Genomic DNA, 17279 nt, shown 5'->3' with positions numbered 1-17279 from the left:
AGAGATATACTGACTTGATCGTCGGAGTGCCCCCGGATGGACGAACCACCGCCGGAATCTTCTCTTTCTGTTACAGGTTAGCCAGGTGTCATCTATTCTGCCAAGTGTTCTCCAGCTGAATACTGAGTCGGGCAGTGTGATCAGAAAATCACTCACACAGGATCATTAGGAGAGGAAGAAGAAGATAAAGAGGAGTTAGGAAGGGGCGGGGAAAGGTAAGGAAGGAAAGGGTTGGGAGAGGTGGAAATGGAGCTAGGGGTGGTATGGATGGAAAGAGACTAAAGGTGGAAAGGAGAAGTGAGGAAGGGTGGGAAGGGGTTGGAGGTCGTAGCCAGAGATGGTAGCAGTGGGTGGTATAGAATTAGGGTTAGGTTTGGAAGGTTAAAAATGGAAATAAAATTGGAATTTTATGATAAGGTAATAATAACAACAAATGAATAAATTATGTAGTGGATGTCCAATATTCCAATCTTATATGCATCCCTCACCTCACTCTATCTCTCTACACCCACTCTCCTCTTGACTTTTCCACTCATTCCCTGATTCTCCTGCCTTTCCCACTCTTCTTATTCTCAGATCTACAAGAAGGGAAGTCTCAATATCTTAATCTAGGGTTTAAAATGAACCCGAAATAGGCTCATTTCGCTACATAATAGCCGCTGCTGTGCAGTAGCATCTCAACTTTCTAATTTTCTGTCTACTTGGCTATGAGCGTTACAACATATATATATATTTTTTATGATTTAAATTAGTTATTTTTGGGAAGTCTTTGTGTGTTGATCATCTACCAACAATAAAGAAGATTGATCTAATAAATTGTAACTATAAAATTTTATTATATTTATCTTAAAAAAATAATATTTGAACAACAAAGATTTATCATTAAAAGAACATACCACTTGCTTGAAATCAGTACCTGTGGTTATTTTTCTGAAGGTAAATATGATGAAATTATATAATAATGATTAGATCAACTTAATTTTTCTCATGAATAATCTATATATAGAGAGACCTACCTAATGAATTATTTGGATCATTGAAGGACCTAAGGTAACTGGACATAACCAATATTTTGTTCAACTAGAGATAATTTGGTTCCAAAAACATGTAAATAATACTTTTCAATTATATAATTTGATTCAAGTTTTTACTTTGATCCCTATTGTTTAAATTTGAACAATTTAGCCAATACATTTTAAGTCATGTTTAAATTTAATTCTTCTGTCTAAATTTTTGTAAATGTCTCGAAGTTATTAATTTTACCTTTCAATTGGAATGAAATAACTAAATTAAAACTAAAATTAAAGTGTCGAGTCTAGATTATTTAATTTAAAATAAAAAAAAATAAAAATGAAATTCAAATCAATAAATTAAAATTGTAATTTCCCCTAACAATAATTAAGAAAGTTGGTTGTGTAATGATGGTTGAAGCAGTGGTGATCATGACATGATGGTTCCATTCTTGGGAACTCAAGCATGGATTAGGGCTCTCAATTATTCCATTGTTGATGAGTGGCGTTCATGGTGGGTCCAAGGCCAAGTTGCCGGGTAGGTTCAACTTTTGATATTCATTTTTAAAGCTTATTTAAAAGGTTATTTTATTTATTTGTTTATTTTTCATTGCCAATGTGTAGTTATACAAGGACTTACTCAAATTGGATGACCTTTGCCACCGTCAAGGTATGAAATTTCTCTTCACTTGTTTTCCATATTTTTCAAATGTGTTTGGTATCGTTTTGAAATTTTTTATTTTTGTTGTTCATGTTTTTGAAAATAAAAGTAATAACAAAATTGAAAAAATTTATCCCTTTCATTTTTGTGTAAAACACAGTTCTTAAAAATTGAGAAAATAATTTAGAAGTATTTCTATAAAAAAAAAAGATGTTCTCAAAAATATTTTCAAGAAAAAAAAAAACAATTAGCCAAAAAGTTTTCTGCATCAATTTTTTTTTCTTTTTAATTTTAGAAGAAAAAAATGAAAATAGTACCGAACGTGAAGTATGCTCTTTTTTTGTTTGTTTGTTTGTTTGTTTACCTTCTTTGTATTTTTTATTAGGTCATTTTTATTTTTATCTCTTAAACTATCATTTTTTATTCTATTTCTATCAATTTCGTCTAATTACTTCTTAGAGTTTCTAATGTGAGGAAATGTTATCTAATTGGAGATGATTGTTTATTGAAAAAAAAGAAAGTTTTTTTTGACTAAAAGTAAATCTACAAAAACTTAATGCCAAAAAAGCTAATTTATTTAGCACATTCTTAATTTTAATGATTTTTCTACCGACTTTTGAGTAGTTAAAAGTTCATTTTTTTGGCAAAACATGAATTAGTCAGGTGCGATATGGCTTTTTAGAAAAATAATTTTTTTAACCAATTAGTTGGCTTTTAAACCATAGCCAAATGAAAAATAAATTAGTAACTGCTAAGGTTAACTTGATAGGTTATTCACCCAAAAAAACTTGATAGGTAAAAATATAATTTCAAAATTTAAACAATTTAAACCATACAAAGCAACACTCATTTTTCTTGCTTACTATTTTGAAATAAGGGGTGAGGCAGAATATGGGTATTGGGTTATGGGAAAGCCTATGGTGTGTACTTTTAAGGTGCATATCATATGCACCCTACCACAAATTGATGTAATTTTATTATGAAAATTCGTGACATCAAATATAAAATACGTAATCTCGTCATAAATTAGCGTAACAAAATGTGTAAAATTTTACGATTCATGTAACAAAAGTTTGTGGTATGGTTATGATATTTTTTGTTACTCCAATTTGTAGTGAGATTATGTATTTTGTAATTGATATTACGAAATTTTGTGATAAAATTATACCAATTTATAATAGGGTACATGTAAAACAAGTGGTTAATTATATGATTTAGATTTAGATTTTGCAGATTATAAAACTACCTTTTGTATGGGGGTATCAGGTTAGATTTCCACCACTATTAATTTGGACATTTTATCTTGTGGACCATATGAACTGAAATAAAAATAAATAAATAAAACACTTTATAGACTAAATAGATAAAATTAGATAAATAGTTAAAATTAATAATTTTAAATTAAAATTAAAAAATAAAAATGACAATAGTTAGAACGATAGAAGAAAGTGAAATTAACCTCTCTTTTTTGTGTGTTAATAGGGAGGAGGACATACAGCTTCGGAGCAAAAGCCTATTGAATGTTATACTATGTTTGAAAGATGGATTTCTAATCAACCTCTATGATATATCAATCTTTTATCTACCCAAATAGGTGTGGCAAAACCCAAAAGTATGGTCACTTTGATGCTGCCAAAACTCTAATATGAGACATGGTCTTGTCTATGGGTACAACTATTTTTATATGAACACGATTTTTTAAGGATGTAATGTTTGTTATTTTTCTATGACAAAGCAATCACTAGCTTACTTGAAAAAAAGACCCCAGTGGATCTAGAAATAAAATAAGGTACTCAGGTTAGATGTCTACTTTTAATGCCATTTATTTATTCACCTCATTGCCACCAGCTGCCATCCTCAGTCCCCAATGACTTTTTTGGCTAATTTTATGGCAACGACGACTTTCAACGCATGTCCTTATCAACGAAAGAGATTAAACCTTAGACCAAATATTATATGTCCTCATAAGTGTGGACTTTTCACCAATTAACCAAATAAAATATTAAATTTTTAGAGTTTAGGAAGTTGACACCATGGAGAATTTCAGTCTTTTGGAAGAAAAATGGCATACAAATTCTTTTTTTTTACTGCCAATGTGTCATACAATGATGAAATTTCATACATTAAAACATATTTCACTTCAATAATATAATTGGTGTCATATCACTAATATATTCTTGATTTCATAAATCATGCTTGGTAAACAAGTATTTTAAAATTTATTTTGAAAACAAGTGAAAGAGGTAATTGTTGACGATTGGAGATGATGGTCGGAGATTGTTGCTGGACGTGAGAGGTGGTAACTGAAGGTGGTTTGCTATCAATGAGAGGTAGTTGGTGGTGGCTGGAGTGGTTGGCGGTAATAAGAGGTGGCTGTCTACAGCGGAAAGTTGTGGCGAAAAGTGGTTGTTGACGGTCAGATAGTGATCAGTTCGCAAATGTGGTTATCGCAACGGTAGAAGGTGTGGCTTGCGGCCAAGGGAGGTGGTTGGGGAAGGAGAATATTGGCCATGGTGGTCGGTGGTAGTGATGTGCAATGGGAGTGGTTGAAAAAGGTGGGAGAAAAATAGGGAAAAAATAGAATAAATAAGTAAACAAGTGAAATTAACTTTTTGTGGTTGTCAACTATTTACAACTCTTTAAAAATAAGAACAGAAATTAAAGGAGTTTTTGATCAAAGTTTTCAAAAATTCTATATATATAATCATACAATTGTTATAAATATTACCAAACATGCCCTATAAATTGTCTTCTTTTTTTTTTTTTTCTTCATATTTTCGTTATGATAATCAACCATTAATATTCATTATAGGCTGTAAAACAAAATATGGACAAAAAGCCAGCAATATAAAACATTTCTTAAATTAGAAGTAAAATGTAACGACATAGATAATAATTCAAAGAAGAGAGTTTCTTGTAAAGAATTATCTTTATACTTTTTCCCTCATGGCCCCCTTGATTCTGTCTCTTTATGGTGTAGGTGATATTATAATTTCCACGTGACCCTCGTGTTGCTGCTAATTGCTATCATGATTAAAAATTAAAAGTTAGGAAAATTCTATGATACATATTCCTTTTTGGATATGTAGTATATGTCTTAGTTACTACTTTTGTGATATTTGATTATAATTTATTGTGTTATTGAGTTAATTATGACTCATTGACATAATGATTATGGCATTATTTTAGTTCAGATTGAAAAGGCCTTTAATTATATTTTATGTGATTTTTTTGTTATAACTCATTTTTTATATGTTTAAATTATGAATAAAGAGATCTAATTATGATATTTGTGACAATCAATTCCACAAATGTCATAACTTGCTATCATAGCATGACCCCTCAGCCCTATTCATTTTCTCCAAATTACCATATCCACTTTTCTCTGTTTAAGTTGTTTTTTTTTCCCATACATTTTTAGGTTTTTTAGAAGTAAAAGAACTTAAATGTGTTTGAAAAGTTACTAAAAAAGTTATTTTCCGTGAATAAAAAAAAAATTGATGTGACATTTAATTTTTTTAGCTGATGACGAAAATTTTGGTATTTTTTGGTTTTCTCTAGCAAAAGTTGATTTTTTTTTTTTTTCCCGCAAAGTCTAATTTAAATTTTTTTGGGACAATAGATCCAAGATCTAGTATTTTTGTAAGGAAAAAACAATTAAATAATTTGAAAAGACCATATTACCCCTACCTATTTGTCTATTTGTTCATGTCACTTATCGGTCTAAGTGTCATTTATCTATCCACCTATTTATCCACGTATCTTCCTTCATATTTGGAACACTTTGGGACCTGCCTCAAAACCAATTACACATATTTGTTTGATGTGTCACAACCCCTTTATTCTTGTATGTTGATTCACTCATATGTATCGTTATCATACATGCTTGATGTTATTGATACAATAAATCATGTTTGAGAGTTGAAAAGTTGATATTAGTGTTAGTGGCATTGAATAGGAGACTTGGTCTGGTACATGAAAGCTGACCCAGGATGCCCTGCATAACAAGAAAAAAAAAAAAGGGCATTGAATAGGAGATTTGAAACCAATTTTTTTGGGCAAAGCGATCGATTACAATTGGAGCGATCGATCGCCATACTTACATTTGTTTTGATTGATTTTCGAGAGCTAGCAATTGATATGCGATTGACTGCCTAGCGATTGTTTCGACTGGTCATTTTCAAGCTTGTTCAGTAGTAGATTGCGATCGACGAGTGATCGATCGCTCAAACAATCACTCCTTAAGCAGAGACTAGTGATGGACAAAAGAACAATTGCAACTTTTGAAATTTGAGAATGATCAATCTCTCTTTCATGGTGATCGACCGCTAGTCTGATTGGATCTACTTCTACAACTTTCTTTGCTTTGTCTTCTCATTTACTCTTTGCTTTGGTAGATATTTTGGAAATATGCATTGTATAGAATTAGGGTTTGGAATTTATTGGGTATTTCTCTACATTCTTCCTATAAAAACCTATTTTTCAAATGTTGAATAGCATGAGGATGCTTTAATTGAAAAAAATTCTTAATTTTCTTGAAACCTTAATTTGTGAAATTGTTCAAATATTGGAAATGTTGTCTTTACTTGAAATTGAAGTTGAATACCTTTAAATTGTGGAATTATTGGATATCGTAAAGATTGATTGTTAGCCATTAGTAGAGAATGGCATCGTTGTAAAAATCATCATCATAGGATGAATTGAAACTTATGTGATGTATATTGAATTCTTGAATTCATGAGATGAAAATCCGTTGATGAACAGAGGTGTTGTTGAACACACTTAGATGGAAATGAGAATTGCATGTATTGCATTGGGGTTTGAAAATCATTATTTTAAATTGAATGGTTATGGTGAATCCAAATAATGTATAGAGGCATGAGATTAAGTTGGCAAGAGAATCCACGATGATAGACTGAAAACCAACGTGGATTAGGTGCCTATTTGTCCTATGGGTGTGTAGATGGTACTTAGTGATGGCCGCTGACATATATATGTCCCTTCAGAGGATTCACTGAAATGCAATGTAATGAATTGAGATTTGAGGTTTCTGACTAAACACTTTGAGAATTTTTGATATTTGGAAAGTAAACATTCTTATTAAACGAATTTGAGCATCCTATATATATATATAGCATCATGATCATATTCTTGTGTGGATACATGTTAGTAGGCATAAAGAATTCTTTACTAGACTATATGTTCACCCTACGTTGTTGATAAATTTTAGGTGTTGAGGACGTGCCACAACCTTGAGTTGACATCGAATATTTTAACCCACATGTATGGATGCGTCCATACAATTTCAGACCCCTGGTATGACAGGTTGCGTTTTGACGATTGTGATCAAATTAGTGTAAATTCCTATTTAGCGTATAACGTCTTTAATATTCTAGTATAGGGCATAAGGATCAAAAGTATAAATGTAGAAGCCTTTCTATAGAAATCAGGCTTGGTATAATGTCCGAGTACGTGGATTGTTTTATTCTCCTCTAATCATGTTTATTTTCTTGTGTGGGATATTAGAAAACTATTTCGAGGCCTCGTCGGCCATTTAGTTCATCACTTTTAAAGTCTTCCTCAAAATTGTGTCTCAATTTTTGTTTCCGGAGTTGGGTTTCTTATTTCGGTGGCATAATCGAAGTCGCGGTTGGTAGCACCTTCTTGATCTTGCAAAATTTGCTGCTGGAGCAAAACTGTATTGATTTCTGTCTCTCTCTCTCATGCTCTTCCTTCCCGTCTCTCTCGATTTGGTTATTGAAATTACAAACAAGTTTAATCAGGATTTGCTGGCCTTGTGTGAAAGTGACCGGAAGAAGGAGCTTTTGCTGCTACTACAGATCATTGACATAAAGATTATTTCTCTAGGTCATCTACCAAATATTTTCAGATCCTTGGGGAGGCTTTTATTGGAGTCTTTTGTGAAGAAATTCATTTTGGAATTAAAAAGCTGTGGTATGTCCATGATTCTTTCATTTTTATGATTTATAAATATAGCAAAGACCGAGTGCTCATTTTCTCGATTATGAGTCCAGAAATTTGTCTGTCTCTGATTTTGCAGCAGTGCTATTTATACTTGGGTTCAGATTTTGAAGCGAATTGGCATCCTTAATGGAAGTATTAGTACCTTTTGTGTGTTCTGTAACAATTGGGTTGAGGAAAAATGGACCATGTTCTGTTGCTCTACCCGTTGAGTTGGTGTGTTTGGTCGAATATTTTAATTGGTGGGGAATCCAATGGGTCACGCCGGGTCCGGTGATAGAGTTGTTGCATTGGTGGGATGGGGTTTCTTTCAGAAAGATAGAAAAACAAATTTGGAAAGTAATCCCCATGGCAATTTTGCTGCTCAAAAATAAATAAATAAAAATTGCCAACAGGGTGAAGCTTAACCTCAAGGGAGTTTTGTATTCTGTCAATGATTTTCTATATAACCTGCAGCATATTCGGTCATGTTATTAGACTTGTGGTTAGGATTGTTGTTAGATATTGGCTATGTTGTTTCTTGTTGGTTTTGCTTGGGCCTTCTCTATTGACATTTTAAAGGGTTGATTGTTTAGTTTCTATTAGGGGTATTCAAAATAGCCTGAGAACTGAAGAATCGAAGAATCGAATTAAACCGGTCTCTTTGGGTTAGCTTGATTTGGTTTTTTTAGTCCATTGGTTTGGTTCCGGATCTTCAATTTGTCAAATTGATAGGATTGAGTTGTTTCTTAATTTAGACCTGATTTAAACCTAATCAACTTGAGAATCAAACCTATATATGCATATATATATATTTTTTCTTTTTTTAATATTGACGTGTCTTTATATTACCATGGTTTTGTATGTGATTTCAAAATCCTCTTTTCATGAAGCTTGTGCAATTGAACAAATTTTGAATTATTGGTCCAAGAGTGATAGATTCTGCTTCATGTTAAATGATTTAGCCTACTAACAAGGTAAATGATTTAGTGTAGAGAATAAGAGAAATTATGAGCCGTATGTATGTGAATTATGAAATGTTAGACTCTATTTCAAGTTATTCTTTAAATAGCATGTGTCAAAGTTCAAATGAAATGGAAGTTGATAAGCTCATTGATGGTTGTTGTGGTGAACATGTGAAGTCTCTTCAATTTGAATTTTTGAAGCACTTGGAAGAAGAAGAAAATGTTGATGCAAAATCAGAGACAGACAAATTTCTGGACTCATAATTTTTGCTATATTTATAAGTAACTTTTTGTAGCAGTGCTATTTATACTTGAGTTCACTTTATCTCTGGACTTTTCAATTATAATAGTCTATCCTTGTATTTTTGATCAATTTACAATGTGACTTCACCGTTAATATGTTGATGGAAAATAATGGTGTAACAATCATGTGCACTTGTCACATTCTATTTTTCCGTTAATAAAAAAGGAAGTCAATCTAATCTGATCAAAATCTGAACTCAATCTGATCTGATCTCTCTCGCATTTTGTTAAATCTGCTGATTAACAAGGTTTCAAGCAAGTCGTTTTTATTTTGTTTTTCATTAACAAGTGTTAATCGGTGTTTGATTTCTTTGTAGGTGGTGATGAAGTGTAGAGATCGGTTACATGAACTTGTAAAGGAAGAGATAGAGAATAAGGATTCGAGTACGGAGGAGTGGAAGATCGTGATGGAGAGAAGCTTCAAACGCATGGACAATGAGGTGATTGCATGGAACAACATTCATTTTTTGTTCTGTCCAGATTTTTTTCTTTTCTTCCTCTTTTTCTTTGTTCTGTCCAGATTTATCTTCCTCTTCGATTCACTTTACTAATGTTGTACCCATTTGCTGGGCAGAGGCTACTACCTGTCTCTTGTACCCATTTGGGCATGTGTTGAGCTAGTCTTTATGGCCTAGCCCCTCTATCTATATATAGTAGTTCACCTCCTTTGTTTCAAAGCAGGCAAGCAAGCAACCACCTCCCTCAAACCCTTAGGCTTCATTTCTTCATTTCCAGACCTCTGGTGGTTCAACTCCATCTCAGAGCCTACCATACTTCCTGAATGGCTCCAACAATCAGTTTACACAATCTACCATCCACACCCTACTTCTGAAAATACCCTGACCTGAAAATCCAAACTCTAGAATCTAGACTGACAGAGGTTGGTCTGAAAGCCATCCCAACCTTTTCTCATCTGGCCGCACTTTGCTATTCATTTTGTAAATAAGTATAAGGAATTGGGGAAAGGGTTTTGTTTGACTTACAAAAAGAAAAATGAAAGAGAAGGAAAATAAATATGAAGGGAAAAGGGTTCTATAAATAAAAAGAAAAAAGGAGGAAATGGCTTGGCACAAAGTATGGGAAAAGTACGATGCTTGATATGTCATATGATATTGGGGTATCTGTAAAAGGAAAAAGTATTGCCGTTGATGTCTTCTATGACAACCCTTATTTATCATTAAAAATAGAGAAATGACATTGGAAATGATCTATTTTGGGCTGAAGAAAAAACATAATTTAAAAAAATAGAGAAAAAAAGGTCTTAGCTTCATGTTTAGTTATTTTTCAAGGGAAATATTACACTCATGAAGCTTATATTATCCCAGAATGGTGTATCCTCACAAGAGCCACCAAATGTGCACATTTTCTAAATTTTAAGTAACAAACTTACAAAACATGCATGATTGATTTCCTTGTGATATACAGATACCTATTAAAGCTCCTGGAAGTGCTCAAGGTGAGCTGGAAATTACTAATTTGGATTAAGAATTGTGGTGAGTTGATGTACTGGAAGTGCTAGATATTTTCTGCTGCTGCTGCTATTTTGTTTTTTTTTTTTGGGGGGGGGGGCAATTGGGATCTGGATGTTATTTATTTTCAGTTGGACAACGTTTCTTTTCTGTTCCTTTTAACCCACAATCAAAACAATGTGTAATGAGGTTGGCCAGTTCTTTATCAAGTAGTGAAATATGAAATTGTTCCCCGTACAATAGTTTTTTCAATGCTGATAATCTAAGTATTAAGATATAATTTTTTACAAGCATGCGCAGTTAACATAGACTTTGTAAGACCATATTTTAAATTTGCATACACTTGATAAACACACACTAATCAATACTATATGATAAATTTATTTTTATTAAACTTTATGTTTGGGTGGTTTCAGGGGCTGGACAATATAACTGCTTGAAGTCTCGTGCACAAAATAGAAAAGCAATATGAATGCTAGGTGTACACACACTAATCAATTATTCTAGTGTCTATTCTATCTATCTAGGTAATTATTCTACTGTCCTTTTCTTTCCTTATCTTTCTTCCTTCCCCAAAACCCCTCTCCAGGTGTGTGGGAGAGAAGAAATAAAATTTACTTTTTGGAAGCTAAAATCTTGTTAAAACAGGTGTTTAATTGTGTTTTTTGCTTGTATTTCACAGGTTGACTCTAAGCAACAAATGAGTTAGCATTGGTTTATTTAATGTTAAATGCCCTAGAATCCTAGTACCATCATGTTTATTCCTCCTATTTTTTTAATTTATTTTTAAAATTTTTAATTTTTTAATACTAGAACTTAGAGATAGCATGGATAAAGAAAACTAAATTGTTTTTTAAGGTTGTTGGCTGGATTCATACTCACCAAATAATAGTTCTTATTGATCTTCAAAATAGGCCAGATTGGTACAAGGAAAAAGTCTACCCACCAAATAAGGTTACATTCTCAACCATAATTAATTGTTCGGAAAATACTGTTTGGTAATTTCTGTGTTCCTCACTCTCTTCTTAAAATTGTAGAAATTTATATCTATCAAAAGAGGAAAAAATCACAAAATCTGTTGAGAGCCCTCTTGTTTCATGGATTATGATATTTGCAGGTTCTTTTCTTTTTTCCTTTTCAAAATTAGTAGGTGCCATCACTGGAGCACAATAATGAAATTCGAGGAGAGAGTCTTGATTTGCTAAAATATATTGATAGCCACTTTGAAGGACCGGCTCTTTACCCTGATGTAAGTAGTATTATTTCGAAATCAAAAAAATGTTGCCCAGTTTTCGGGTTGCTCGGGTTCAATTTGTCCAGGTTACACCCCAAAGCAAGATCATGTTTGGCTTAAAAACATTATATGCCCAAGTACAGGTTAAACAGTGACCAAGCGAATTTCGAGGCTAAAAGAGTAGGCAGTGCAAACTTCTTGTATTACCAGTATGAAATATGTAGGCCAATCCTAGTGCAGAATTTGGTTAATGAGGTTCCCAACACCATCAGGTCAAAACCCACCCATGTCTGCCACCCTTTTGGCTTATATACTTCGGATGTGTACTTGCACTATAAAACAGTGATTGAGCTCTATGTCTCTCTTTTTCCCTTCTCCTTCCCCTTCCCTTCTCCATTCTTATGTGCCTGATTAGATGGGTTGATTATGTTAGAAAAGACCAACGATAAAGTGGGAGGGTTGCAGGGTTCTAGATAATGAGGGGCTGACTCAAAGGATAATGTTTGGTTAGAGTAAAAAGTATTTCAGCTCATTCAGTACAGGGCTGGAAATTGTTGTTGAGTTGTCTATGATAATAACTTTCTTACTTTGACTAACAAATTCTAATGCTTGTATTAGGAGATGTTTCATCTTCTTTTATGATTTAATATTTCTCCCAAAGCTCCAGATAACATGATATTAGTGGCGAAGTTATTTGCTACTGTTATATGTTTGCATCGTGCTCAGTTGATGAGATCCATTTAATGACAGAATAACAAAATTTAATGCCCCATCTTCCATGCTTTCCCGGTTTTTAATTACTCTACCATTGGCTCTCTATATACATATGCCTTTTAGAAATCCCCTATAGTCATAGAAGTATTAATTATGTGTATCTGTGTTGTTCCCTGCCAAACATCATGTTTTGTTTTACTTTTTGTTATTTATTGTCAAACTTGAGCCATTTTTGTGTTTGATTTGTAGAATCTGTTAAGTGGATCTCTGTCTGTCTGTCAAATAGTTTAACTGATACAAATGTTGCCTTGTTACATATTTTACCTTTAGCCTTATGTTGCATCTGAACCAAGACCTTGAACAAGATGAATCTCGAAGTTTCAGGCATCAATTGAGTTCATCAATAACCAACTCCCCTCCAGGTAATGCCTTCTGGGATTAATTTCCCTTATTTTTCAGTTTGTGAGAGTGTTAGTGTCTTCTCGTTTGAGTTATAATTTCTTGATCCTTTTTCTAGTTTATTTATCTGCTTTTTGACTTAAAAACTGAGTTGCTACCCACATTCCTGGCAGGTAGCTGGCCTCAGTTTGGCAGCCCTATAGAGCATAATCCTCTGCAAACTCTTAGCCATTCCCCTGGTTTCAGTTCTATGAGCCCTACAATTGGTAATAATTATCAAACATAGTCCAAAAATTGATCCAATATACCCAACAGTACCTTTCTAAGCCAATTAAGAATCAGAGAGAAGCTAGGCCCAATAAAGGTGGTATATGTCATTATAGGTGGTATTTGATAGCACATGTATATACTACATTTGTGTGAGAGAGAGAGAGAGAGAGAGAGAGCAGGGGAAGTTCACAGTTGGGAGAGAGAGCGATATAGAGAGAAACATAGGCGGAGAAGGATCATGGTATTGGACGTGAGTTGTTATCCTATGCGGTTAGGTTTATAGTACTGCTGACTCTGTTTGGTTTAGAGTTTAGGTTTTAGATCTATTAAGACATGATGTTTGCTTAATGTTTAATAGTGAGTCAATTCAACAAATAAAAGAATAGATAACATGTAGAAAAGAGAGATGTGAAGTACTGGTCCAGAGCCTGTGATCACTCTATTTCTGAGTGCAGATTGCACAAGCTCTGTGATCACTTTGATGCTTCAATATGCAGATTGCAAAGTGGTCCAGAGCCTCCCCATTAGGACTAACTATTATACTGGTCCATGGAAGAATTCTTGCTGCTCACCAATCAAATGGCATAAAGTAGATGAGTTGGTGAGGCATGTGATGGATATGAGACATTAATGTAAGATTCTGCCAATAATGAAAGATTTTTCATATTACATACTTCATTGATTGTCTTTGCATTATCAGCTGCTTATGTGTCTTGGTCTCTTAGCTTGCCAAAGTCCTACATTATAAGCAATATATGGTTTAATTTCTCAACAACATAGCTGTAATTATATTGAGCTATATATGGTATTTTGCTCACTTAAGTGCATTTCTTGCAGTTCATTGGGAATTATCAAGAAACCATTGGCATCAAGACTGGGTGGGGTGCTGGTAAGGGCAAACTTATTTTTTTCTTTCTCATGTTCTCTATTAAATGAAATTAGATTAGTGAAGTTTAAATGACCAAAAGATGAATTTATTATTTATGTAAATTTAGAATATCGTACTGGTTTTCTTGAGTTTCAAACTCAACTTCTTATTTCATGCCCTTTCTTTTGAAGTCTCAGTACAAATAGTGGACTAGACACTCAATCATGCACATGCCACTTTTATTGAGGGACAAATAAATTAAATTGTGGCTGATGGGGATCTAGCCCTTGAATATACTCAATGGCAGGGACATGCTAGTTATTTTACAGCATTGGCTATTTAATAAAGGATTGAAGCATTTAAATAAGATAACCTTGTTATTGTTTTGTTTTGGTAAATCTGATTTCAGTATATGTTCTGATGCAGGCGTGTAGACCAGTGAAGATTAACAATGAACTCTCTCATCAATTTGAATTTAACTCATCCAAGCTTGAAATTTATGTTATAAGCAGGAATATATTTTTGAGTTGGGGATAATTTTCTTGGTAGTAATTTGCCATCTCTTGTATAGTTGGATCCATCATTATAGCTCAACACTTTTCTCTACTAATGTCTTTGCTAAAACATGATTTTTGGATATGTTATTTTGTGCTTTATGGTGATTAGATATTAAATTGAATGGAAAAGTGAATTAATGTTGCATTTTGAATGGGAATTATTATTTCATACTAGTGCTATTTTTTAGTTTTATTTATAAGTATTTTTTGGTTCAATCATATAAAATTAGCACAATTTAAAAATAAAAATAAAAAAGGCTGTTACGGCGTTTCTAAAAACGTAGCTAAAGGATTTTTAAAAAAGAGATACGACGGCGTTTTAAAAACGTCGCTAAATAGCATGATGACGTCACGGAACTCTTAGTAGAACTTTTAGCGGCGTTTTTAGAAAAACGCCGCCTATAGTCATACAGCGACGTTTTTGAAGCGCCACAAAGTTATAGCGACGGCCGCATCTTCGGCGTTTGGTGCTAAACGTCACGAAAGGATTTTATGGCGTTTTTTGGACCTATAGCGGCGTTTTCTAAACGCCGCTAAAACCCTCATTTCCAGCAGTGTAATTATATTAATTAATTCGTTATGATAATCAACCATTAATATTCATTATAGGCTGTAAAACAAAATATGGACAAAAAGCCAGCAATATAAAACATTTCTTAAATTAGAAGTAAAATGTAACGACATAGATAATAATTCAAAGAAGAGAGTTTCTTGTAAAGAATTATCTTTATACTTTTTCCCTCATGGCCCCCTTGATTCTGTCTCTTTATGGTGTAGGTGATATTATAATTTCCACGTGACCCTCGTGTTGCTGCTAATTGCTATCATGATTAAAAATTAAAAGTTAGGAAAATTCTATGATACATATTCCTTTTTGGATATGTAGTATATGTCTTAGTTACTACTTTTGTGATATTTGATTATAATTTATTGTGTTATTGAGTTAATTATGACTCATTGACATAATGATTATGGCATTATTTTAGTTCAGATTGAAAAGGCCTTTAATTATATTTTATGTGATTTTTTTGTTATAACTCATTTTTTATATGTTTAAATTATGAATAAAGAGATCTAATTATGATATTTGTGACAATCAATTCCACAAATGTCATAACTTGCTATCATAGCATGACCCCTCAGCCCTATTCATTTTCTCCAAATTACCATATCCACTTTTCTCTGTTTAAGTTGTTTTTTTTTCCCATACATTTTTAGGTTTTTTAGAAGTAAAAGAACTTAAATGTGTTTGAAAAGTTACTAAAAAAGTTATTTTCCGTGAATAAAAAAAAAATTGATGTGACATTTAATTTTTTTAGCTGATGACGAAAATTTTGGTATTTTTTGGTTTTCTCTAGCAAAAGTTGATTTTTTTTTTTTTTTCCCGCAAAGTCTAATTTAAATTTTTTTGGGACAATAGATCCAAGATCTAGTATTTTTGTAAGGAAAAAACAATTAAATAATTTGAAAAGACCATATTACCCCTACCTATTTGTCTATTTGTTCATGTCACTTATCGGTCTAAGTGTCATTTATCTATCCACCTATTTATCCACGTATCTTCCTTCATATTTGGAACACTTTGGGACCTGCCTCAAAACCAATTACACATATTTGTTTGATGTGTCACAACCCCTTTATTCTTGTATGTTGATTCACTCATATGTATCGTTATCATACATGCTTGATGTTATTGATACAATAAATCATGTTTGAGAGTTGAAAAGTTGATATTAGTGTTAGTGGCATTGAATAGGAGACTTGGTCTGGTACATGAAAGCTGACCCAGGATGCCCTGCATAACAAGAAAAAAAAAAAAGGGCATTGAATAGGAGATTTGAAACCAATTTTTTTGGGCAAAGCGATCGATTACAATTGGAGCGATCGATCGCCATACTTACATTTGTTTTGATTGATTTTCGAGAGCTAGCGATTGATATGCGATTGACTGCCTAGCGATTGTTTCGACTGGTCATTTTCAAGCTTGTTCAGTAGTAGATTGCGATCGACGAGTGATCGATCGCTCAAACAATCACTCCTTAAGCAGAGACTAGTGATGGACAAAAGAACAATTGCAACTTTTGAAATTTGAGAATGATCAATCTCTCTTTCATGGTGATCGACCGCTAGTCTGATTGGATCTACTTCTACAACTTTCTTTGCTTTGTCTTCTCATTTACTCTTTGCTTTGGTAGATATTTTGGAAATATGCATTGTATAGAATTAGGGTTTGGAATTTATTGGGTATTTCTCTACATTCTTCCTATAAAAACCTATTTTTCAAATGTTGAATAGCATGAGGATGCTTTAATTGAAAAAAATTCTTAATTTTCTTGAAACCTTAATTTGTGAAATTGTTCAAATATTGGAAATGTTGTCTTTACTTGAAATTGAAGTTGAATACCTTTAAATTGTGGAATTATTGGATATCGTAAAGATTGATTGTTAGCCATTAGTAGAGAATGGCATCGTTGTAAAAATCATCATCATAGGATGAATTGAAACTTATGTGATGTATATTGAATTCTTGAATTCATGAGATGAAAATCCGTTGATGAACAGAGGTGTTGTTGAACACACTTAGATGGAAATGAGAATTGCATGTATTGCATTGGGGTTTGAAAATCATTATTTTAAATTGAATGGTTATGGTGAATCCAAATAATGTATAGAGGCATGAGATTAAGTTGGCAAGAGAATCCACGATGATAGACTGAAAACCAACGTGGATTAGGTGCCTATTTGTCCTATGGGTGTGTAGATGGTACTTAGTGATGGCCGCTGACATATATATGTCCCTTCAGAGGATTCACTGAAATGCAATGTAATGAATTGAGATTTGAGGTTTCTGACTAAACACTTTGAGAA

The 17279-nt window shown here is 33.0% G+C and overlaps 3 protein-coding genes across 10 annotated transcripts in view; all 3 read left to right on the top strand.

Annotated features, from left to right (window-relative positions):
• The window catches only part of LOC114263366 (serine carboxypeptidase-like 17), a 44675-nt gene extending 41195 nt beyond the window's left edge, over positions 1–3480 (top strand). The window contains exons 12-14 of one of the 2 annotated variants that reach the window (XM_082874027.1): positions 1435–1548; positions 1635–1680; positions 3154–3480. In XM_082874027.1, coding sequence (XP_082730153.1) covers positions 1435–1548; positions 1635–1680; positions 3154–3237 — 244 coding nt within the window. In that variant the 3' untranslated portion in view covers positions 3238–3480. Of the gene's footprint in view, positions 1–1431; positions 1549–1634; positions 1681–3153 lie in introns of both variants that reach the window. The other variant, XM_082874026.1, reaches the window with a different exon arrangement.
• Positions 3481–7380: 3900 nt separating this feature from the next.
• LOC114286104 (uncharacterized) lies at positions 7381–11243 on the top strand. Of its 7 annotated transcripts, none has more exons than XR_014332475.1 (6): positions 7381–7626; positions 7733–7992; positions 9218–9340; positions 10326–10356; positions 10786–10896; positions 11052–11243. XR_014332475.1 is itself a non-coding variant. In XM_082874008.1 (5 exons), the coding sequence occupies exons 2-5, from the start codon at positions 7783–7785 to the stop codon at positions 10839–10841; spliced, it is 420 nt and encodes a 139-aa protein (XP_082730134.1). In that variant the 5' UTR covers positions 7381–7626; positions 7733–7782; the 3' UTR covers positions 10842–11243. The 7 variants fall into 7 exon arrangements, 3 of the variants coding, with proteins under 3 accessions (XP_082730134.1, XP_082730136.1, XP_082730135.1); XR_014332476.1 differs by having other exon boundaries at positions 7382–7626; positions 10326–10393; XR_014332478.1 differs by having other exon boundaries at positions 7707–7992; positions 10326–10393; positions 10786–11243.
• A 21-nt stretch (positions 11244–11264) lies between these two features.
• LOC114310128 (protein MEI2-like 3) lies at positions 11265–14524 on the top strand. The gene is made up of 5 exons (XM_082874007.1): positions 11265–11323; positions 12648–12739; positions 12890–12982; positions 13824–13875; positions 14281–14524. Exons 2-5 carry the CDS (start codon positions 12652–12654, stop codon positions 14294–14296), a joined length of 249 nt encoding a protein of 82 aa, XP_082730133.1. The 5' UTR covers positions 11265–11323; positions 12648–12651; the 3' UTR covers positions 14297–14524.
• The last annotated feature ends 2755 nt before the right edge of the window (positions 14525–17279 follow it).

This window comes from Camellia sinensis, chromosome 6 (genome assembly GCF_055761805.1).
Source record: "Camellia sinensis isolate YWXY chromosome 6, ASM5576180v1, whole genome shotgun sequence".
In the NCBI taxonomy this organism is placed as follows: Eukaryota; Viridiplantae; Streptophyta; class Magnoliopsida; order Ericales; family Theaceae; genus Camellia; species Camellia sinensis.
The sequence above is the reverse complement of the archived record's forward strand: the minus strand, read 5'-3'. Positions and strand labels throughout refer to the sequence as shown.